General features: G+C 42.7%; 1 protein-coding gene across 20 annotated transcripts in view; it reads right to left on the reverse strand.

Annotated features, from left to right (window-relative positions):
- The window catches only part of hdac5 (histone deacetylase 5), a 112,667-nt gene that overhangs the window by 53,009 nt on the left and 35,265 nt on the right, over positions 1 to 24,393 (reverse strand). For 15 of the 20 annotated variants that reach the window (XM_029159358.3, XM_029159360.3, XM_029159355.3 and 12 more), the window contains one exon: positions 5,870 to 5,959. The exons of 3 other annotated variants lie outside the window; for them this stretch is intronic. In XM_029159358.3, coding sequence (XP_029015191.1) covers positions 5,870 to 5,959 — 90 coding nt within the window. Of the gene's footprint in view, positions 1 to 5,869; positions 5,960 to 18,937; positions 23,336 to 24,393 lie in introns of those variants that run through there. 2 more of the 20 variants (XM_055510658.1, XM_055510659.1) reach the window with 2 other exon arrangements.

Here is a 24,393-nt window from a genome sequence, read left to right on the forward strand (position 1 = left end):
CACGGTCAGTTGTTCAGTCAAGGTTCAGGCAGGATACGACGGTCAAGGTAATCAGGAACAAATACATGAGGGACTAGACACGAAACACTGGAACGAGGTATGGAACTAACAATCTGGCAAGGGACTATGGGAACAGGTGGTGGCTAAATACGCAGGTGAGTGATTAACTGATTACAGACAGGTGAGCTGAATGAACTAGGGAACAGACTGAGGAACAGGAAGTACTACAAAATAAGACAGGACATGACGTGAAACACGACACAGGTATAGTGTGCACCCTTGTTTAAAATGCTCATACGTATAAATGCTGAGGCAGTGTTGCCGGGACCGGTCCGTTTAAAAAAAAAGTAACTCATAGGTCCTTACTTGTTGATCTCTTGGTAGAGGGAATAGGCTTTGGTGTTAGTGAATACACCCACCAGAACCGAACTATTTTTCTATGGGAGAACTTGGGTGCCGCCATGCTCGTCTGTTCACGGTGAGTGAGAGGGGGGAAATGGCGGAAGTCCAGTTTTGGTTCAGTATCATTGTGGTGGTGGTGGTTCAAGATTTGCAGGGAGGACTCCCTTATTTGTGACGACAGGGGAGGAACGTTTTCAGAGTGGAAGGAGGTCTGTCTCCACTGGATAAAGTGTGAAACTGTGAAAAAAAGAGGGAATGCACTTCTACCATGCTCAATGTGTGTAAATGTGACCCATAGAGCCATAATGGATTTTGCATGATCTCTTTAAAGAGTTTGATGTCTCCACCAAATTATAAGCGGAGGTAACAAGATAATTCCTTTTTTTTTTCTCTAGACAAAAAATATCTTAAATTTAATTTTGTGTCTTTTTGTGAAAAAAAAATATTTTTGCCTGGTTTATTGGTTTGTAAGGTGGTGCTTTGTTTAAAATCTGTTTGGTGCTCATAGCAGGAGAAACGAGAAATCCGGTGAAAGTGGATGGACGGGCGCATGGGAAATCGAAATGTTGAAACGTAGTCAAAACAAGTCAAACTGCCGTTCTGCAGACACAGAGTAAACACGTAGGAAAAAACATGTTGCTGTAATGCGAAGTTTAAAACCTAAATAAGTGGCTGTAGTCGCAGAGGGACTACGTCTTTACTTGGCCACGCGCATTCAAATTATGTCAATTAAACCGCGACATATAATCAATCAATAATTATGTGAAGCCAATATATTCAGTCAAATGTTAGAGCCGTGGGTGTGTACATATTCTTAAGAGATGTCTGCTATTTAAGACACGAAAACGCTGAGGAGAACGAAAGCAAGAATGTTTTGCTGCTGTGGCGCAGGTCTGTTCTAAACTAGACATAACGATTATAACTTTGCAGTGAACAGAAAATAACTAAGCCATCAACTATTATATTTAGAAAGAAATGCATAGTAAGAGCAACACCAATGGATCAAACTCACACCAACTTAGCCAAAACAACAGTCACCCATACTTCCCACATTTGAGCACACAACAGATAATAATAGTAAAATAGGTTTGGTGCAATATATGTGTGTTATAGGTAGAAATGAACAGTCGGACCTCAGTTTTGCTGTAGTGCATTGGAGGCTTCTAATCAACGCTGCGCCACCTGGTGGTTAAAACGAGATTTCTTATTTTTTTCAGCCCGCTGCTGGATTAGACTTCTTTAGTCAGCGACGCACCTGTTGTACCGTGGCGACGTAACTGTACTGCGGTACTAAAGCTGCCACTGTATATACTGTGTATATGTGTTCTCACCCTCCACGGGTGGTCTCATCTGCTTTCCAAGCGCAGGTGGAGCAGTGATGTGTAGGTGTGTAATCCAGGCCCACAGGTAGCCTGGAAGGTTTGTGTACTATATATATAAATATATATAGTACGGTGTATATATAAATATATATATGATAACTGATATGAGCTGATGACCGATGCCCAAGAGGTACAGCCAGATGCCCATACCTGAAGCACTCGAAACTGCCAAGCAAAGGCTACAAGCCTTGGCCAGCCGCCTAAAGAGATACACCAGAGATAACGAAGCCAGACGAATAAACCGGCTGTTCGCAACACAACCTGCGAAAGTGTACTCTCAATGGCAGGGTAATAACAGCAGAGCAGACCCACCAAGGCTGGAAACTGAACAGTACTGGAAAGGGATATGGGAGAGGGAGGCATCACACAACAGAGATGCACAGTGGCTGGTGGATCTGAGGGAAGACCACAGCAACGTCCTTGAACAGAATCCAGTGACTATCACAGTGGCCGACATCCAACACAGAGTCTCAGGTATGAAAAACTGGACAGCACCCGGCCCTGACATGATCCACGCCTACTGGTGAAAGAAGCTTACTGCAATCCATGAGCGCCTGGCAGCACAAATGAACCAGCTGCTAAGGAATGAAACTCACCCTGAATGGCTAACCGAAGGGCGAACGATCCTGATAATGAAGGATCCCTCAAAGGGTACAGTCCCATCCAACTACCGGCCAATAACCTGTCTCTCCACAACATGGAAGCTCATGTCAGGCATCATCGCAGCTAAGATAAGTGGGCACATGGGTCAATACATGAGCGAAGAACAGAAGGGCATTAGTAAGGATACCAGAGGAGCCAAACACCAACTCCTGGTAGACAGAACAGTCGCCCAAGACTGCAGAATGCGACACACCAACCTGTGCACAGCCTGGATCGACTACAAGAAAGCCTATGACTCAATGCCACACACATGGATCACTGAATGCTTGGAGCTGTACAACATCAACAGAACTCTAAGGGCCTTCATTGCAATCTCGATGAGGTTGTGGAGAACCACCCTTGTAGCCAATGGGAAGCCACTTGCTCAAGTATCCATCAAATGTGGCATATACCAAGGAGATGCACTGTCCCCACTGCTGTTCTGCATAGGTCTGAACCCCCTCAGCCAAATAATAAACAAGACTGGCTATGGATACCGACTCCGGAACGGGGCCACCATAAGTCACCTCCTCTACATGGATGACATCAAGCTGTACGCCAAGAGTGAGCTAGACATCGACTCACTGATCCACACCACCAGGATCTACAGCTTGGACATCGGGATGTCATTCGGGCTCGAGAAATGTGGGAGGATGGTGACAAAGAGAGGCAAGGTAATCCACACAGAAGGGGTCTCACTCCCAGAAGGAACAATAGCAGACATTGAGGACAGTTACAAGTACCTTGGAATACCACAGGCAAACAGCAACTTTGAACAGGCAACAAGGAATGCGGCAACAGCCAAATACCTCCAACGAGTAAGTCCTAAGGAGCCAGCTCAATGGCAAGAACAAATCCCGGGCAATAAACAGCTACGACCTGCCAGTGATCAGATACCCTGCGGGAATAATAAGGTGGCCAAAGGAAGAGATACAGACCACAGATGTTAAGACACGAAAGCTCCTCACCATGCATGGAGGGTTCCACCCCAAATCCAGCACCCTGAGACTGTACGCTAGCCGCAAGGAAGGAGGCCGAGGACTAGTGAGCGTGAGAGCCACTATCCAGGATGAAACATCCAAGATCCATAAGTACATCAAGGAGAAGGCCCCGACAGATGACGTGCTGAGTGAATGTCTCAGGCAGTGGAGAACAGAGGATGAGATGCTGGAAGAGGGACCATCATGGGAGGACAAGCCCTTACACGGGATGTACCACCGGAACATAACTGAAGTGGCTGATCTCAACAAATCCTACCAATGGCTTGAAAGGGCTGGGCTGAAGGACATGGAACGCCATAACCAAGTGGCTGGCATAGTATACAGGAACATCTGCGCAGAGTATGGACTGGAAACCCCAAGGTCAAAGTGGGAAACACCTCCCAAGGTGGTAGAGAACGAGCGAGCCAAGATCCTGTGGGACTTCCAGATACAGACAGACAGAATGGTAATGGCGAACCAACCAGACATTGTGGTGGTGGACAAAGAACAGAGGAAAGCCGTAGTGGTGGATGTAGCAATACCAAGCGATGGCAACATAAGGAAAAAGGAACATGAGAAACTAGAGAAATACCAAGGGCTCAGAGAAGAACTGGAGATGGCTTGGAAGGTGAAGGCCACAGTGGTGCCTGTGGTGATTGGAGCACTGGGGGCAGTGACCCCCAAATTGGAGGAATGGCTACAACAGATCCCTGGAATAACATCCGACATCTCAGTCCAGAAAAGTGCAGTCCTAGGAACAGCAAGGATACTGCGCAGAACCCTCAAGCTTCCTGGCCCCTGGTAGAGGACTCGAGCTTGGAAAGTGGATGAGACCACCCGCGTGGGGTGAGAAGGGAGTTTTTTTTTTTTTTTATATATGAGAAGCATTCAATAACGAATTCAAGAGTAGTATATATAGTACATAGTAAAGATATTGACATACTAACTACTACTACTACTACTACTACTACTACTACTACTACTACTACTACTACTACTAATAATAATAATAATAATAATAATAATAAAAGCTATTTGGGCATGGTTAAATGCACCTACTAAAAATAACATAACACATAACAAAGATAACAGTGAGAGATTATAAACAGCTCAAAAGGCCCCAAATAAAGTCTACCTCCAGTGGTTCTGTATCTGAACAATCTGTAGGTAAGTTAGAATTTTGCTTTTGCACTCTGTTCCATATATTGTTTGAGGACAGTTAAACTAGAATTTTTTTGTCATTAGTAATTTTACCAGGTGGTCATGAAGGACTCTAACGTTTATTATTTGGCAATTAATTTAGTTAAATTAACATTAGTAATGCATAACCAAGTAACAAAATAACTACAGTATGTATTGTAACAGAAACATTTCTGAAACAGAATACAGGTACCATGTTGAACAGTAGCTGTTGTACTGTAGGTACAGTAACACTCTCAAAAATGAAACTACTTGAGATACAATAAATATGATTACATGATAATGATAAGATTAATACATTATGCAGCTCTTTGTAGCATATGTAAACAGACAATGATTTGTAATATCATTATAGAGTAGTTTCCCTTTTAGATTGTAACCCGGTATTACCTAGAGCAATGCTTCTCAAAGAATTTTTTGTTGCGCCCTCCCCTAGGAAGAAGTAAACATTTCACATCTCCCCAACTCTTTGCCAGAGCTGTAAATAGTATAATTTATCCATTAAATTGTTATACGTACAGCTCTGCATAGCACTGCATCCTAATAACCTGGAAATATAACAATTAAAGAGATTAAACATAAAAAAGAAAAAGAAAGAAATGTAGATCTTACAACAAAGAATAACTTTATTAACATTGTATTTTAGTCTGTAACCAAAAACAAATAAAGTGCATCAATTTGACTGAAATTTAAAAAAAGTAAATCCTTATTTAAACTCAATTTATTTTTGACCATTTGATACTGAAAAATAAGAATAAATAAAATCAATAAATAATAATGCATTTACATTGAACAGTCTCACAATATATGAAACACTTCGACCTTCAAAACAAAAAGGACTAAAAGAATTTTATGGCTACAATGAGCACATGTACAGGTTTTCAAAGTTGGGCTTGAAGCATAATACTGCAACTCTCAGCTCCTCCTCAATGTTTAGCTTAGACCTGTACTTCAGTGTCTTGTTTTCAGTGCAGCAACAGCAGAGAAACCAGTCTCACAAAGATAAGATGTTGCAAAAGGAAGAAGATTGCCCACAGCCCTCTGCCCTAAATGTGGATAATGCTTCTCTACATACACGCCCCACTATTTGAGAAGCACTGACCTGCTTCTCAAATAGAGTTTCTACTGCATAGAAGCAAGGTCTTAGATTTGAGTTCTAGAGAGTAGGCATTAGAAGTATTAATTGGTTTGTACACGTTTCTAAAGCTCTTTACCCTCAAGAGAATCTCAAGGATTCTTATAGTCCCCAGAAGCAATACTCACCACCTTCTCCGCCTCCTTCTTTCTGCTGTTCGCTTGCCATTCCTAGAGGGCTTTCCATGCCTGATGGGAGGCTGCTTTTCACCTCTACTACTGCAGGAAAAACCAAGAAAGACAGAGGGAGAGTGACTGATTGATTAGTCTGGAAATTGTCAACATCAAAGTAGCCTTTTACATCATGCATGCAGCATACAGAGAGAGAGAGAGAGACAGAGACAATGTAGCCAGAAATAGCCACAATCCTAGCATTAGCCAAACACTGGCTTGGAAATATCATAATACTGTAACATTACAGCCATTAGCCTAATATAAAGTCGAGCCTAAAATTATTCATATCCCTGGCAACTTCTGTTAATGTTACTTTCATTCAACATGTCTACATATTTTTGTTTGTTTTTTGAACGTCGAAATGGCACAAGCTATATATAACTATATACCACTCTATTCTCACCCTCCGTGGGTGGTCTCATCCACTTTCCAAGCTCGGGTCCTCTACCAGAGGCCAGGGAGCTTGAGGGTTCTGCTCAGTATCCTTGCTGTTCCTAGGACTGCACTTTTCTGGACTGAGATGTTGGATGTTTTTCCAGGGATCTGTTGTAGCCACTCCTCCAGTTTGGGGGTCACAGCCCCCAGTGCTCCGATCACCACAGGCACCACTGTGGCCTTCACCTTCCAAGCCTTCTCCAGTTCTTCTCTGAGCCCTTGGTATTTCTCTACTTTCTCACGTTCCTTTTTTCTGATGTTGCCATCGCTTGGTATTGCCACATCCACCACTACGGCTTTCCTCTGCTCTTTATCCACCACCACAATGTCTGGTTGGTTCGCCATTACCATTCTGTCTGTCTGTATCTGGAAGTCCCACAGGATCTTGGCTTGCTCGTTCTCTACCACCTTGGGAGGTGTTTCCCACTTTGACCTTGGGGTTTCCAGTCCATACTCCGCACAGATGTTCCTGTATACAATACCAGCCACTTGGTTATGGCGTTCCATGTATGCTTTCCCTGCCAGCATCTTACACCCTGCAGTTATGGGCTGGACCGTCTCAGGGGCCTCTTTGCACAGTCTACACCTTGGGTCTTGTCTGGTCAAATTTTTTACTATATACTATATATACTACTCTTGAATTCGTTATTGAATGCTTCTCATATTTATATATATATAGCATCCTTGATGTACTTATGGATCTTGGATGTTTCATCCCGGATAGTGGCTCTCACGCTCACTAGTCCTTGGCCTCCTTCCTTGCGGCTAGCGTACAGTCTCAGGGTGCTAGATTTGGGGTGGAACCCTCCATGCATGGTGAGGAGCTTTCGTGTCTTAACATCTGTGGTCTGTATCTCTTTCTGCCAAGGATAAGGCCCCGACAGATGACGTGCTGAGTGAATGTCTCAGGCAGTGGAGAACAGAGGATGAGATGCTGGAAGAGGGACCATCATGGGAGGACAAGCCCTTACACGGGATGTACCACCGGAACATAACTGAAGTGGCTGATCTCAACAAATCCTACCAATGGCTTGAAAGGGCCGGGCTGAAGGACAGCACAGAGGCACTCATCCTGGCTGCACAGGAGCAGGCCCTGAGCACCAGAGCCATAGAGGCCCAGATCTACCACACCAGACAAGACCCAAGGTGTAGAGTGTGCAAAGAGGCCCCTGAGACGATCCAGCACATAACTGCAGGGTGTAAGATGCTGGCAGGGAAAGCATACATGGAACGCCATAACCAAGTGGCTGGCATAGTATACAGGAACATCTGCGCAGAGTATGGACTGGAAACCCCAAGGTCAAAGTGGGAAACACCTCCCAAGGTGGTAGAGAACGAGCGATCCAAGATCCTATGGGACTTCCAGATACAGACAGACAGAATAGTAATGGCGAACCAACCAGACAGTGTGGTGGTGGACAAAGAACAGAGGAAAGCCGTAGTGGTGGATGTGGCAATACCAAGCGATGGCAACATCAGGAAAAAGGAACATGAGAAACTAGAGAAATACCAAGGGCTCAGAGAAGAACTGGAGAAGGCTTGGAAGGTGAAGGCCACAGTGGTGCCTGTGGTGATCGTAGCACTGGGGGCAGTGACCTCCAAATTGGAGGAAAGGCTACAACAGATCCCTGGAAAAACATCCGACATCTCAGTCCAGAAAAGTGCAGTCCTAGGAACAACAAGGATACTGTGCAGAACCCTCAAGCTTCCTGGCCTCTGGTAGAGGACCCGAGCTTGGAAAACGGATGTGACCACCCGCGTAGGGTGAGAAGGGAGTTTTTATATATATTTAACGTTTTAAAAAGATTGATATCCAGTATAAGTCATACAGCAGTCTTCTGATGGCTCAGTGGGTATCGAGTTAGTGTGGGAAGCAGGAGGTTGCTGCCTGCGGGAATCAATGAAGTATGTCAACATAATCAACCGACTTTCAACATGGCCCTTTTAAATGTAAGTAAACAGGTGTTCGTTATTAATGATTATTTCAATTCAATTCAAGATCAATAATATTGGCTGTATGTTTTCAACTGAGACATGGCTTGGTACTAACGGAGCAGCTACACTTACTGAAACCTCACCACCAGAATAAAGTTTTGTACAAGAATAAAGGATTCATGAGAAAGGAGGAGGCAGAGCTACTATTATTTCCACGTCACTAGGTTTTAGAATTATTATGTTTGAGAACTATATGTCATTTGAATATTACACTTTTGTTTTTAACACCCCTCCTATATTGCGTGTGTGCATGCATACTGGACTTTTCGGATGTGGATTTTAAACAGCATGTAATCAAACCTACACACAGCAAATGGCACACATTAGACCTAGTTCTTACATATGGTCTGTCTGCTCACATTTTAGCAATTGTGGATGTTGGGGGGGGGGGGGGGGGTTCTGGCTGCACTGCTTGTGATACCCCGGGTGGTGGTACAGTGCTCCCTGGGTCTGGCTTGCCTTTTTTCTTAATAGGAGGTAGCGGGGGATGGTTAGTTGGGAACCTAGCTCTGTGGAACACCATTTCAAGGCCAGGACGATACTAGTAGTAAGTGTGGTGGTGAGGCAAGGAGGGGGCTGAGATGGGTTTGGTCTCTGTATTTTATCCAACACACACACAATGCAGGAGATGGGCTAGATGGGGTGTGGTCTCTAGAAATAATAAACAGTACAAAGACGTAAACAAACATATACATATACCGACGCAACGGCTTGCTAACGGCTAACTAAACACACACACACACACACGTGTAACAAGACTTGTGGGGGTGACAACTCGCAATTACTATGCGCACCCACGCACACCCTAGTTACTATGAGACTGGCTATTAAAGAGTTGGCGTCAGCTGGCGAAATCCTCTCACTCTGCTTTAGTGTCTGTCCAGCAAATCGAGACCCCTTCATTGATAGTGGGAATTCCTGTCAACCGCACTGTCTCACAGAGCCTTTTGTACAAGGACCATAAGCAAAAATGCATTCTACCACCTTAGAAACATTGCCAGAGTCTGCCCATTTCTGTCTCGAGCTAACATAGTGTCATGATCCCATTCTGTGTCCCTCTAACATAACAAAGCTTTTGCTCTGAACCATACCCACTTCCTCTCTCTCTCTCCCATCTGGTTCCCTATACAGTCGTAGCACTTCAATGTGTCAGCCTTTACGGCAATCTGTTTGCATTTTTAGCGCGGTATCACCGGGTTCTCAGCGCGTTGGAGCTGTGTTGCGTCTATTTGGCCTATAGGTGGCGATCAACCCCTACACTGGCCTTTATGAGGCTGTCTTATACTTATGTTATATAGGCCCATGTAGAGCTACGTCACAACGCCTCCGTGGTGTAATGGTTTGTTTATTGTTAACAGCCTTGACGTGTCCATTTTTTACCCCGGGTTCGAATCCTGGTGGAAGCAGAAGTTGTAATTACTGAACATTTGTATATTTTGGCATACACGAAAATAACAAATGATTATTAGGGCTGGCTGCCTGTATTATTTAGCAGAGCTACAGCCATGTTACCAAGAGGTTCACCAGCCGCATTCGGCAGTGAGTCATAGACGGACGTTGTTCTGCCCGCTTTCATGTAGACACGGAACTCTTCACTGTTTTTTTTAAACGTAGATTTTGTTGATTTCGTTATTCATTTACAACAACATGCAAATGCTAAAAATTTTCTGAAAAGATGACTGTACACCCATCAAGTTTGGGTGAACAGAAAACGCTTGAAAGCGTTTCCGTTTTATATTCCGTTTATTTCGTTATTCCTCCTTTCACCTGTACCACATAAAGTCATTGCAGAGCTACAGCCATGTTCCTACAAAGTTAACCAGCTGTTTATCAAAAAAAATCCCATACGGTTTGCACTGTCATGTCACCAAAAATTACGAAAAAACGATAGTACAGTTTTATTAAATGTGCATTAAAAATATAAACAGAAAACGCTTGAAAGCGTTTCCTTTTTATATTCCGTTTATTTCGTTATTTTCCCTTTCACCTGTACCACATAAAGTCATTGCAGAGCTAGAGCCATGTTCCCAAGAGGTTCACCAGCCGCTTTCAGCGTGACGCACGCATGGACGTTGTTCTGCCCGCTTTCATGTAGACACAAAACTCATCAAAGTAAAAGAGAGCTCAGTGCAGCATTTGCAATTACAACAGGCTGAAAGAGGAGGCTGTGGCAGAGGAACACAGGTCTTTGTCCTGTATGTTGATGCGCCCAGCCCCCACAGTCAGCGCTTACCTTTGCTACGGGACTGATAGCCCCGCCCACTTTTATTATCAGACAGATATGAAAGTGAGACTAACAAAATAAACGGAATGTAAAGTAAAATGCTTTCAAGAGTTTTGTCTACATCAAAGCAGACAAATCACATGTGAACGTTTTATTTTTTTTTTGTAAATAAAAATAATGTTTGCCCTTTTTAAACCTGGGGAATAAAAACGATTCTGATTCTGAAAGCGGCTGATCAACTTCGTAGGAACACATTTCATATGTTAGAGGTGAAAGGGACACTAACAACCCAACGCAGCCGAGGCTGTAGCAGCAGAGAAACAATTTATTTATTTTTATTATATGATATTCTCTACAACTTAGCAGTGGTAGTCTGCCAGACCTGTGTTAAATACCATAAGAAGAGCGTTTTAAAAAGTCAAGTGAAAGGTTTTGGCGTCTCACAGCTACGTAGGTGCAGCTGATCACGAGCCCGATCTCCCATGGAGCTTTTTCTTTGTCTCGGAGCTAAAGTATTTTACACCTATTGACCGAGTGGAGACAATATGTTAATGTCTCTGTGCCAATACGTAGTAGGGGGTGGGGTTTGAAGTTTGCTTTTGGAACTGAATCAGCATCAGACGCCGTAACTCGTGCGGAGCGAGTTCCTAATCCACTGTGTTGCCTGTGTAATAAAACATTGTTTTTCTGCAGATATTGTGGTAAATGTCATTACGGTAAAGTATAATACTGCAGCTTCCGTTTAAAGGGCACATTGCCTATGTCTTAGTGTTTTAACTGTTTAATTGCACCAAATCGTTGAAACCAAATGAGAAAACGGAAAGCGGCTTTAAATCTTTTCAGCTCGATTTTTCGTTTTTAACACGCTGCTTTGAATAAATGCCGTTTGTTTCTTTTTAATTGAGAAACAGAAAACGGTCCGTGTATGTTCCAACTGTTTGATTTGTCCCCCAGAATAAAATCTTTTTTTCCACAAAACGAGAAAACGGGAAACGGCTTTAAATCTAATTAAATTAGCTCGTTTATTTGGTTTTAACACGGTGCTGTGATTAAATTCCGTTTTTCGCTTATATCAAGACAAATAAGGAAGCGGATGTTCTTTGTATTTTATTTTCTGGACAATTTACCTAGAAAACAGCTTGATTTATTCTAGAGGGGGAAATCAAACGTAGAACGTACACAGACCCGACACAGTACTTACACACGAGGACGTACTGTATAAAGGCAGCAGCGAGATCAGCATTTGACAACAAACACTAGCGCGCATTGACAACTTGATCAAAGTCATTTGCCTATGAATAGGTGGCTCCTCAGCACCATCGTTGGAACGTCACATCACTGTCTGCTTCAGACGGTGACGCCACTTCCCCGATTCTCTCGTTGCCTGCATTATCACATACATACATTTCTGGTTAAGCTCTACCTGGACACATCATCTGTCATAAGGGCTTTTCATTCAGAGTCAGAGCAAACTATAGGTCATTAAATTTTAAGAGTTTGGTTAAACTTAAGCGCTGCTATAACGAGAGAACGACTTGGTTTTTCGTTCTCTGCTTTTTTCTCAAAACGAAAAATCAGCTTTAAATCCAACTCCGTGCCTTGTGTCGAAAAAACAACAACACTTGAATTCCGTTTGTCGCTCATATAAAGAGAGGACGAAACGAAACGAATCCAGTTTGTTTTGTATTTTTTCCTCATGATCAACACACCAGAAGACGAGTGCAAATATGCATATAAAATACATTTATAACACAGATTGATGAATAAATATAGATTCCTATTTTATGTTATTATACTTATATTATTCTATTGGATTGGCTGGAGGAGGGACTGTGTCTCTCGGCTGGCCTGAAAACTGTGTAAAAACATCAGCAGCTTCGGCAATTGACAACAAACACTAGCCCACACTAGCGAGCAAAGGCACATAATAATCTATACTATTTATAATAATTAATTTATAAAAAAATTTAAATATAATATAAAATGAACTACTCTACATTTAATGATACAATACCATGCCATCGTTTTTTGTGCTTAATGTGCAGACACAGATAGAAATGAACAGTCGGACCTCACATCTTTGCGCCACCTGGTGGTTAAAACGAGACTAGCACCCTGATTTTTTTTCAGCTTGCTGAAGGATTAAAAATCCTTAGTCGGGGACGCACCCGTGGCGCGCTGGCGACGCGCACGTACTGCGGTAAAAAAGGTGGTCGCTTTGAAGTGCTACGACTGTACAAACTCACCCAGCTGCTGGTTGGCCTAAGCTCTTCTCTATGGACTATTTTCCATGGACTCTAACATGCAGAGGGGGTTCTGGATTTTAGTTATGCATTGTTTGCTTGCCTTTGTTCAAATCCAGCCCATGTTAGTCTCTTTCTGCCCTGCACATAAGACGTGCATTGGTGCCTTTCATCTGCTCAGCCATGTTGTGTTCAGCCATGTTCATGTTCAGCCAAACTTGGCTCAGCCATACTCATGTCATGCCTAGGTTCTGTTTTGCCGTGTTCATGCCTTGCTCTTTCCTTGCATAGCCCTATGTTTAGCCTTGATCATGCCATACCTAGCCTTTGTTTAGCCTTATTAGTTAAGCTGATTTTTGTTTCGACGTCTGTTTTCGCCAATCGGAAGTCACTCAAACTGAACAATGCCAACTGCCAAACCAATGTTGGACTCCATAGTTTTCTTTGGACCCCTCCCTACTGTGACCAACAATGACATATATAGCCGGCTGTCTTGCTCCACCGCTGGATGTCTAGGTGGTGCTCTGCAAACGATATGGGCTTTGTGGTTGATTGGAGTAGTTTTTGGGGAAAACCTAGGCTGATTAGAAGAGACGGCGTCCATCTCACGTTGGACGGAGCCTCTCTGCTCTTTAGTAACATGGCCATGTTGCTTAGCCTCCCTACTCCGTGACAACTCAGAGTGGAGCCCAGGACGCAGAGTCTTACACACCTCTCTGCATGTTCCCTACAGCCACCACCCCCTCTTAGTCTTAGTTATCACATAGAGACTGTGACTGCTCCTCGACCACCTAAACTCAAACAAATCAAGGAGGAGTGACTTATCAGAATTTAATAAACATCAAAACTGTTCCTCTTACGGAAGGAAGTAACAGTAAGTTAATAAAGTGTGGTTAATTAAATATCATATCTCTCTCATCTAAATCCTTGTTGTTAAATGACTTGATAAGTGACCATCACATAGATCTGTTCTGTCTCACTGAAACCTGGCTGCAGCAGGATGAATATGTTACTTTAAATGAGTCAACTCCAATAAGTCACATCAACCATCATGTTCCTAGAAGTACAGGTCGAGTGAGGAGTCATTTGTAAATCTTAGTTATAGTTAGTTATAAATTGCTGCTACTCCTCCACCTAAACATAGTTATAACTCATTTGAGAGCCTCATTCTGAGTCTTTCTCACCCAGACTCTAAAATTCAGAAGCCAGTTGTGTTTTGTATTGTTTATCGTCCTGCTGCTCCATATTCAGAGTTCTTAACTGAATTCTCTGAATTCTTATCTCACTTAGTTTATACAGTGGCAGCGGTTCAAAGTGACTAGCGTTTTTACTGCAGTACCGTCGCGCCGCCACTGTGCAGCGGGTGCGTCACTGACTTAAGATTTTTAATCCTGCAGCCGGCTGAAAAAAATCAGGACGCTAGTCTCGTTTCAATCACTACAGTGTTGTAGTGCTTTGGAGGCTTCTAATCAACGCTGCGCCACCTGGTGGTGGTGGTAACTGAGGTCCAACTGTTCATTTCTACCTTTAACACACATATTTTACACCAGACCTATTTTACTATTAAGTTTTTACTATTAAGTATCTGTTTTGTGCTCAAACAACGCCAGAAATCAGCAGATCTACAGCTACGCATCACAACATGTTCGTACATGTTTACTCTGTGTGCAGAACTGCAGTTTGACTTGTTTTGACTGCGTGTGTCATTGTAACTGAGTCGCTGAGATCACTCTTAATCAGCCCGTTTACGTTTCAACATTTTATTTTCCCATCCGTTCATCCAGCTACTTTCACCGGCGTTTTCGTTTCTCTTGCGATGAGCAGCAAACAGATTTTAATCAAAGCACCGCCTTACAAACCAATAAACAAGGCAAAAGTATTAGTTTCTTACAAAAAGACACAGAATTGGAGTTAATATGTTTTTATTGTTTAGAGACAAACGGAAAACACAAAAAGTCGTTCTCACGTTACCTCTGCTTATAATTTGTTTTGTTCTTAAAAGTTACACAAACACATGACGAGTCATGTGTCCAGACAGAGACTGACCAATACGCAAATGTACTGTATGGATGTGCAAATGCAGGCTACGAGAGAAATGGGGGAGTGGCGCACTAGATGTAGCGACAATTTGTTTTGACTGTGCTTGTCATTGTAACTGAATGAGTGGCCTATGTGACTTATTCTTTTGAAAACTTTAATTTCCCATTCGCCCGTCCATCCACCTTCACCGGCTTCTCCTTTCACTTGCTATGGGCGGCAAACAGATTTGAATAAAAGCACCGCCATGCAAACCAATAAACCGAGTAAAAATATTTTTAACAAAAACACACAGAATTGGATTTAAAACTGTTTTTTCGTTTAGAGAAAAACAAAAAACAAAAAACCTCTGCTTTTAATTTTTAATCGAAGCATATCCGGGGATGGGTCGCAGGGCAGCAGTCTTAGCAGAGAGCTCCAGACTGCTGCTCGAATGAAACACAAGATCGAATGATATGTGATGTGTTTCGTACTCAGATGACTTGGATCTGAGTTCGACCAAGCTTTTGTTTGTCTCATGTTTGCTCACAGTCGCAAGAGCAAACTTCACATCCCTTCCCCCTCCTGTGTAGAGGCGCCTAGACATGCTAATGTGTTGCTACTACTCGATCAGCAGGTGAGAAATACTTCAGCTCCGGTACAAAGCTTTGTGGGAGAATGGGCAGCATCGGGTCGTGTGACCAGCTGCAGGTCTGAGACTCATTAATGCAGCAAGTAGTTACTCTGCAAGAGTAAACGTATGTACTGTATTTATCGTAGCTTTCTGTTCTAATTTGTTTGTAGCACTTCGACATTCATTTAAAATATGGAGTACATTTTAAATTGAAAATACTATTAGTATTATTATTCATTACCTTTATTGTAAACACAGTATTAATTGCACAATTTGGACTGGCGATGATTTGTGCTTCTTCCATAATAATCATGGATAATCAGGTAAGAAACTGCAGTTCATAGATGTTATTCAAGGACGGTTTTGAACTGTCAGCCAAGGTAAGTGCATTATCAAATGCATGTGCCTGTCAGCGGGGAAGACATCAACTTTATTCAGTTGCTCTTCAGTCGCTGCTGCCGTCTCCTCCCCAGTTCACACACCTTAAAGAACCAATGAATTTGTTTCCAGATTGACTGGCGATGCCGCACGGGTTGCTCTCAGTTACAGCAGCTGTTTGAAGCAGGGATAAGCGCGTAAGCTGTCCTTGTCGATGCCTTGACAATGTTTTATCGTCTGTAAACGATCTGAACAGTATTTATAGTTTTACAAGGTGTAATATAAAGCATTTGATCGACCGCATTACTGCAGCCGCCGCACCGATCCGTCTGTCAAACTCACGCTCCTTCCTTCCCTCACTCGTGAACAAGACCCCAAGACACTTAAACTCCTCCACTTGGGGCAGGAACTCTCCTCCCACCTGGAGAGAGCAAACCACCTTTTTCCGGTCGAGATCCCTGGCCTCAGATTTGGAGGAACTGATTCTCATCCCAGCCGATTCACACTCAGCTGCAAACCGCACCAGCGCACGCTGGAGGTCCTGGCCTGATGAAGCCAACAGGAAAACATCATCTGCAAAAAGCAGAGATGCTATCCTGTGGTCCCCAAACCAGAACCCCTTTGGCCCCTGGCTGCGCCTAAAAATTCTGTCCATAAAAATAATGAACAGAACCGCTGACAAAGGGCAGCCCTGCTGAAGTCCAACATGGTTTGACTTATTGCTGGCAATGCGAACCAAGCTCCTGCTCCGGTTGTACAGAGACCGAACAGCCCTTAGCAAAGAGCCCTGGACTCCATAATCCCGGAGCACCCCCCACAGGATGTCACGAGGGACGCGTTCGAATGCCTTCTCCAGATCCAAAAAACACATGTAGACTGGTTGGAAAAACTCCCACAAACCCTCAAGCACCCTGCTGAGGGTATAAAGCTGGTCCAGCGTTTCACGACCAGGCCGAAAACCACATTGTTCCTCCTGTGTCCGAGGTTCGACTATCGGCCGAATTCTCCCCTCCAGTACCCTGGCATAGACTTTCCCAGGGAGGCTAAGAAGATTATCTAGATTATCCTTATTCACTTTTTTAAATTGTAGTAGTGTAACCTTAGTTAGTATTGCTTTTTTTAATTTTATGTTTGGGAAACGTGGCATTTCAGCTATTGTGTGTTACAACGCTGTGCAGAACTGGTACCCAATTGCAGAAAGGCAGGCAGACCAATGAGTATGTCCACATTATTAAATAAAACAAGGAAGCGTAAAACAAGGGAGCGTAACAAAAAAACGTCTTGCAATGGCAAGGTACTTAACAAATTGTAATTAACAAAAGGAGCGTGCCAAGGCACAAAAAGAACCGAGCAGCTGGAACTACAATAGTGCCGGTTCCTCTTAAACTAGTAGTCTATGAAAAAAACAAAAAGCACATGAAGCATGGCAGCAGGTTCAAAAAGGCAACTTACAAAACGTACGTCAGACCTGGGTCAACTTGGACAACATACTTTGCTCCTTATAGACACTAATGCAGCGATAAGGCTTCCGCTCATGGAGTAACACACCAGCGACTGGAGCGCGCCTCCGTCGTGGGTTAAATGCCAGACCCCGGATTACCCACACAAGGAACACCTGCTACACATTAGCACCTCCCAGCAATGGGTGGTGACACCAGGTGTCACATTGTGATTTTATTTGTAAGTAACATTAGTTCCTGCCTGCCCTTGTTGATGGGGGACAGGAAAAAGGTGACGCGCGTTGGGTAAGAGCGGCGTAAAGAAAAAAGTGTACATGTGCTATACTGTCTTGCCGTGTGGTGCATTAAAGAAGAATACCACGTAGAGAAAATTGTAGCCCGTACCAACAGCGAGAAATCAGCGAGAAATTGTCTGCCACAAATCGAACGCTGCACGCGGGAGGGCACACCGTTCAGCTTCTTATTTTCGGTTTTGAACTGCCATAATTTACCATAACTTACTTACGTTCATAACTTTACTAAATATTATAATGCGACCAGCGGTTCATGGTCTTGGCGATCCATGCAAGTAATACAACGTTGTCATCTCGTGAGTCACATGATGATGATGAGACGCTGTTTTTCTAATAATTAAAATTAAAAAACTGCTTCCACTCAGACTCGAACCCCGGACAAAAAGTTTTGCAGCCCAACCCAAAACCTGATTATTGGTTGTTCTACAAGAGGCTATATGACATAGTCAACTACGATGTTTTAGGTCCAAAAGTGTGAGTCAATCGCCACCTACAGGCCAAAAGGACGTAACACACTCTTTCACGCAGTGCAGACTGGGCGCTGACGTGGCAGATTCGGGACCAAAGCACAATGGGGGTAAACACTTTCAACGGCTGCCTCTGTAGCACTGATAAAGTCATTGTAGTGGGAAACTTTAACATTCATGTGGATTTTGACCGTAGCTGTCTCTTTGACTTTTATCTCATTAAAAGACACTATTGGTTTTACTTAGCATGTAAATGAACCCACTCGTCATTTTAACCATACCCTCAATCTTATCCTGACATAATCGGGTTGAAATTGATAATTTAATAGTTCTTCCCCAAAACCCTCTGTTATCTGACAATTTCTTATTAACTTTCTTACTATAGCAGATGTTTGTCTGACAACACGGTTGCCAGATTCAAGCAGATGATTCCATCATCTTTTGCCTCATCGTCCTGTAGCTACACAGAGGAGAACAGTCACCTTAATCCATATGAACAGGCTGATGGTGCTTAGATGATGCTGCAGCTACTCTACATACAATGTTAGACACAGTGGCTCCTCTGAAGAAGAAGGTAGCGAATCAGAGGAGGTTCGCTCCATGGTATAACTCAGAGATTTACAGCCTAACGTACAGGACATGACAACTAGAAAGACAAATTGCATTGCATGGAAGCACAGTCTAATAATATATAAAAAAAAGCACCTTGTGCTTTCTTTTAGAATAGAATAGAATGCCTTTATTAGTCCCACAGCGGGGAAATTCCCATAAGCAGCCAGCTTGAGGATAGATAGAGGCACAGCTGGTGAGCTAGATTGGACCCGGGAAAGGAGGGGTGAGAGAGAAGGGATAGAATCATACACAGCCAATTCTAATACCTTTTAACGATCCATGACTAATTTGTCTAGAGCAATACTCCAATCGGTCAGAACTCAGGGCTTCATCGCCTCTTGTAGGTCCTTGGGTCAACCGCAACATCTCCTCAAGCCTGTCAGACAAGGCTGTCACTATAGTAACCAAGTGTTCAGTCTGTCTGTAGATGTTATCCGTCTGTCTCTTGTCTTCCTCCGAACGGGCTGAGATCTTATTAGTCAGTCCTGCAATCCAGGCATCCGAACGGGCTGAGATGTTACTAATCAGTCCCTCCATCCAACTCATCCTCTGATGCAAATCATCCAAACAAGCTGAGATGTTAGTTGTCAGTCCTTCAATCCGGGCCACCCTCTGGTGTAATTCCGTCAGCCGAGTAACCATGGCCCCCATCGGCGTTTGTAGCTCCATGGCCGGTTATCTTCCAATCTTTCCAATCTTCCGATAAAGCAGGGCACCACCAAAGGCAATCATGAGTAGCCCTGTTATCAAAGTCCAAAATATGAATAGATCCTCTGCATCCTCGATGGACAGAGGCTCCAGACATCCCACACGTAGCCGGAGGCAAAAGTCCCCAAGGGGCAGAGTGGTTCTCTCTGAGATTCTTTTCTTTGTGGGTCATTTTGTCCAATGCGCTGAGTGACCAGTTGATTAGCTCCAAGTTCAAAAATGTTATTCCAGAATAGCAGATCAGGGTGCTCAGAAAAAGACAGGACAAGGACACTGCAAGCGAAAGCAGAGTAGGAGCAGAGAGAAAACACGTCTGCACTCCTCGAGAGCCAGAAGTTGAAGCTTTTCAGCACTGTAGCTAGGCTGACTAAGAGTCATAGCTGTGTTGTGTTGTGTTGTGTGTCAACCTACTATCCCTTTAAATCTCAGCAGCAATGATTTTACAAATTACTTTACTAATAAAATTATCACTATTAGGGAAACTGTTCATCAGCGACTTCCTCCAAATGACAGAAATGACTGTCTAGATCCAACAACTCTAATAAATTTACCAAGTTGTCTTTCTTACTTAGAGAGCTTTTCCCCCATAACTCATATGGAGTTAAGTTCAAAATCACCCACTTGTCTTTTAGACCCCATCCCAACCAGATTACACAAAGAAGTTCTATCGTTAACCAGCTCATCCATATTGAATCTAATCAACCAATATTTACATATAGGCTATCTACCACAGGCTTTTACGGTGGCTGTGGTCAAATCTTTATTGAAAAAAGCTACTCTGGTCCCTCGAGAACTAGCAAACTATAGGCAAACTCCTCTGGTTACTTAGAGAGTTTTACCCCATAACTCATATGGAGTTAACTTCAATAATTAACTCTTCCAAGTCATTCACTTGGATTAACCTGTACAAAGATTTTCAGCGAGGATTTAAAAAACATCATGGCACAGAAACATCTCTCACTGGGATATTTAAATCAGGGGTGTCAAACTCATTTTAAAAACTCACTGCGATTTCATTAGCAATGAGGTAGCTATATTTCACCGCAGCGTCATTGATGTCTCAGCTGAGAGTAAACATAGACCCGCCAACAGTTCATTCACCTTCTGTCTTCTCCACTGTCCTTGAAAGTTGTCATACAGTATTTGGCAGCATGAACATACATAGTGGTGGCAAAGGTTATATTCTTTCAACACTACAACATGCTGTGAACTTTCCCATTCACTTCTGTAAAAAAATAGGACGATGACGGACGGTCTGCGTCCACTTTTCTTTGAGACCTACAGTTGTAGCACTTAAAAGTGTCAGCCTTTACCACAATCAGCTTTCATTTTCAGCACGGTATCACCTTGTTTTTATCACGTTGGAGCATGTGTTCCGTCTTTTTGGCCGATAGGTGACGATCAGCCCCGACACTGGCCTCTATAAGGCTGTACTAAGACAATGTTATATGGGCCCACGTAGAGTAACGTTACAATGTCTTGGTGGTTTAAATGTTAGTTATTGTTTTTAATGGGTTAATGGGTTTGAATCTCGGTGGAAGCAGATGTTGTAATTACTGAACAATTAGTGTTATTATCTCATTTTTATATTTTGGCCTACAAGATAATAACAAATGACTAATAGGGCTGGCTGCCTGTATTATTTAGCAGACAATTGTAGTATTTAGTATAGTAGTATTTCCAAGTTACGGCAGCTCAAAACAGAAATAAGCAATTGTACTGTATGCTTAGACAGAACGAGTGTGCGCTCCCACGTACAGCGTTTGATTTTATTATGATATTACTCCTGCGGGAGAATCAGATGTCGCAAAAAAATCTGAGCGACTCTGGATTTTGCTGACTTTGAAAACTCCAGTAAATAAATACGTTTTACGAAGCGTCCACAGTCTGTGGCATTCTCGTGTGCTCTGGGAGAGCGTTCCACAGACTAGGTGCAGCTGAGCGAATTGTCCAATCTCCTCTTGAGTATTGTCTTTGGCTAAATAAGTGTAAAACAGTCCTTATTACTCATGCAGAATCAATATATGCAGAACAAACAACTTGCTGCACTAATTAATCGGAGATCTGCTGACTCAGTAATATACATAGAGTTGCTACACTGAGCATTAGAAGTTTAAGCTGTCACTCAAAGCTGCAGCTGTGCCACTGTCATACAGAAAAAAGACAGGAAAATCAGGATCATTTTGCTCTGTGAAAGCAGAGTTGCACCCCTGCTAAACGGGCTTGTTGCAGCAAAACCATAATAGCTTTCAAAAAAAATAATTTCACTTTATGAGTGCCAAGGCATCAATGAGCAACTGGTGAGATTTATGTCTGGGTAGTGAAAATTGTGGCCACAGTAGCGATTTTTATATGCCTGTCCTTCTGCGATCCAATCAGAAGTCAGCAAAACATTCCCGTTGGAGTCGACGGGAGGAATTGTGGAACTCTCTGTGCTTTAAGGGGACCTACGGACTAAAGTATAGGTCTGAGGGCTTGACCAGACACATCATTAAAAATAAGACACGTATGACTACTAGTATGTGGGAAAAATAATAATAAAGATTAACTTAAAGAATACTTTGCAGCATTCACTGTGATAATAAAGATTCAAATCCCAATACAGTGAATGCTTTACAGCATAAGACTGCTGAAAATAGCTGTAAAGCATGTAAAGCACAGATGAATGTATTTGAAGACAATTGTTTAATTCAGAGAGTTGTTTAAACAAAGCTGAATGTTTGCAGAAGAAGCTGAAGCAGTTGAATTTCAAATTGAGGAAAGGTGATACAGATTTGCTAAAATTTAAATTAAAATAAATTTAATTAAAAGAACTGCTGAAAATACAGGAAGACACAATATACGTAAATGTAACAAAAACAGCTAAATCTCAAATAAATAGTTTTAAGTTCAAGAGAAAAAAGAATAGCTTAAAGTTATGAAAACAGAGGCAGCCGGTAAAAGTGTCTACCCCCACTGTGTTTGGGTTTCAAATTTTGCCGCGTCAGTGCCCGGTTTGCACTGCGGGAAGAGTGTGTTACGTCCTTCTGGCCTGTAGGTGGCGATTGACTCCCACTTTTGGTCCAAAAACATCGTAGTTGCTTACGTCATATAGCCTCTTGTAGAACAACCAATGATCAGGTCTTGGATGGCCTAGTAGTTAACATGCATGGCTACAAATTTTTTTTGTCCGGGGTTCGAGTCTGAGTGGAAGCAGTTTTTTAATTTTAATTATTGGAAAATCAGCGTCTCATCATCATCATCATGTGATCACGAGATGACAACGTTGTATTACTTAGTGCATGGATCGCCAAGACCATGAACCGCTGGTCACATTATAGTATGAAGTTATGAACGTAAGTAAATTATGGCAAATTATGGCAGTTTAAAACCGAAAATAAGAAGCTGAACGGTGCGCCCTCCGACGTGCAGCGTTCGATTTTTGGCCGACAAGCTACTGTAACCCTGATTTCTCGCTGTTGGTACGGGCAATTTTCTTTACGTGGTATGCTTCTTTAATGCACCACACGGCAAGACAGTACGGCACATGTACACTTTTTTCTTTACGCCGCTCTTACCCAACGCGCGTCACCTTTTTCCTGTCCCCCGTCAACAAGGACAGGTAGGAACTAATGTTAATGACAAATAGAATCACAGTAGCTGAAATGTCACCTTTCCCAAACATAAAATAAACAAAATAAAAAGGAATACTAACTAAGGTTACACTACTACAATTTAAAAAAGTGAATAAGAATGATCTAGACCAGGGGTCTGCCACCGGTAACACCCACGTTTTCAATGAAAAAAACAAACACTGGGAGCCGCGGAGGGCGGCAATATTATATTATTTGATAACATTCAACATTTGTTTTTTAATCCAAAGAAGACATAAAAGTCGGGGCTCAGAGATCTAACCGATGATAAAACATTGTCAAGGAATCGACAAGGACAGCTAACTCGCTTTTCCCTGCTTCAAACAGCTGCTGTAACTGAGAGCAACCCGTGCGGCATCACCAGTCAATCTGGAAACGTATTCATTGGTTCGGACGTTGTTCTGCCCGCTTTCATGTAGACACAAAACTCGTCAAAGCAAAAGAGCTCAGTGCAGCATTTACAAATCACATGTGAACGTTTTAATTTTTTTTGTAAATAAAAATAATGTTTGCCCTGTTCAAACCTGGGGAATAAAAACGGCTGATCAACACATTTCATATGGTACAGGTGAAAGGGAGACTAACAACCCAACGCAGCCGAGGCTGTAGCAGCAGAGAAACGCAGATCTTTGTCCTGCGTGTTGATGCGTGTTTTCCCTTCCCCCAGTGTCCCTGCTCTGGGACGTGGATGGCCACGCCCACTTTCATTCACCAGACGGACATGAAAGAGGAAATAACGAAATAAACAGCTGGTTAACTTCGTAGGAACAAGGCTGTAGCTCTGCAATGACTTTATGTGGTACAGGTGAAAGGAGTAATAACGAAATAAACGAAATATAAAACGGAACGGCTTTCAAGCGTTTTCTGTTTATAATTATTATTGCACATTTGTTAAAACTAGATGGGTGTCGTTTTTGACACGCACAGTCAAAACAAGTCAAACTGCAGTTCTGCAGACACAGAGTAAACACGTAGGAACAAACATGTTGCTGTAATGCGTCGCTGTAGATCTGCTTATTTCTGGCGTCCTGTCAAAATTACAATCGACAACTGCTGTAAAACAAATTCCTATGATTATTACAGTCATTTACGTAAAATCTACGAAAATTGGAAAACATTCATTAACAAGTTGTGGAAGTTTAAAACCTAAATAAGCGGCTGTAGTCGCAGATGGACTGCGCTCTACGTCTTTACTTGGCCATGCGCATTCAAATTATATTAATTAAACCGCGACGCATAATCACGGAATTATGTGAAGTCAATATGTTGTATCAGATGTTAGAGCGGTGGGTGTGTACATATTTTTAAGAGACGCCTTCTATTTAAAGACACGAAAAAGCTGAAGAGAATGAAAACAAGAACGTGTTGCTGCTGTGGCGTGC

Source organism: Betta splendens, chromosome 8 (assembly GCF_900634795.4).
Source record: "Betta splendens chromosome 8, fBetSpl5.4, whole genome shotgun sequence".
NCBI lineage: Eukaryota > Metazoa > Chordata > Actinopteri > Anabantiformes > Osphronemidae > Betta > Betta splendens.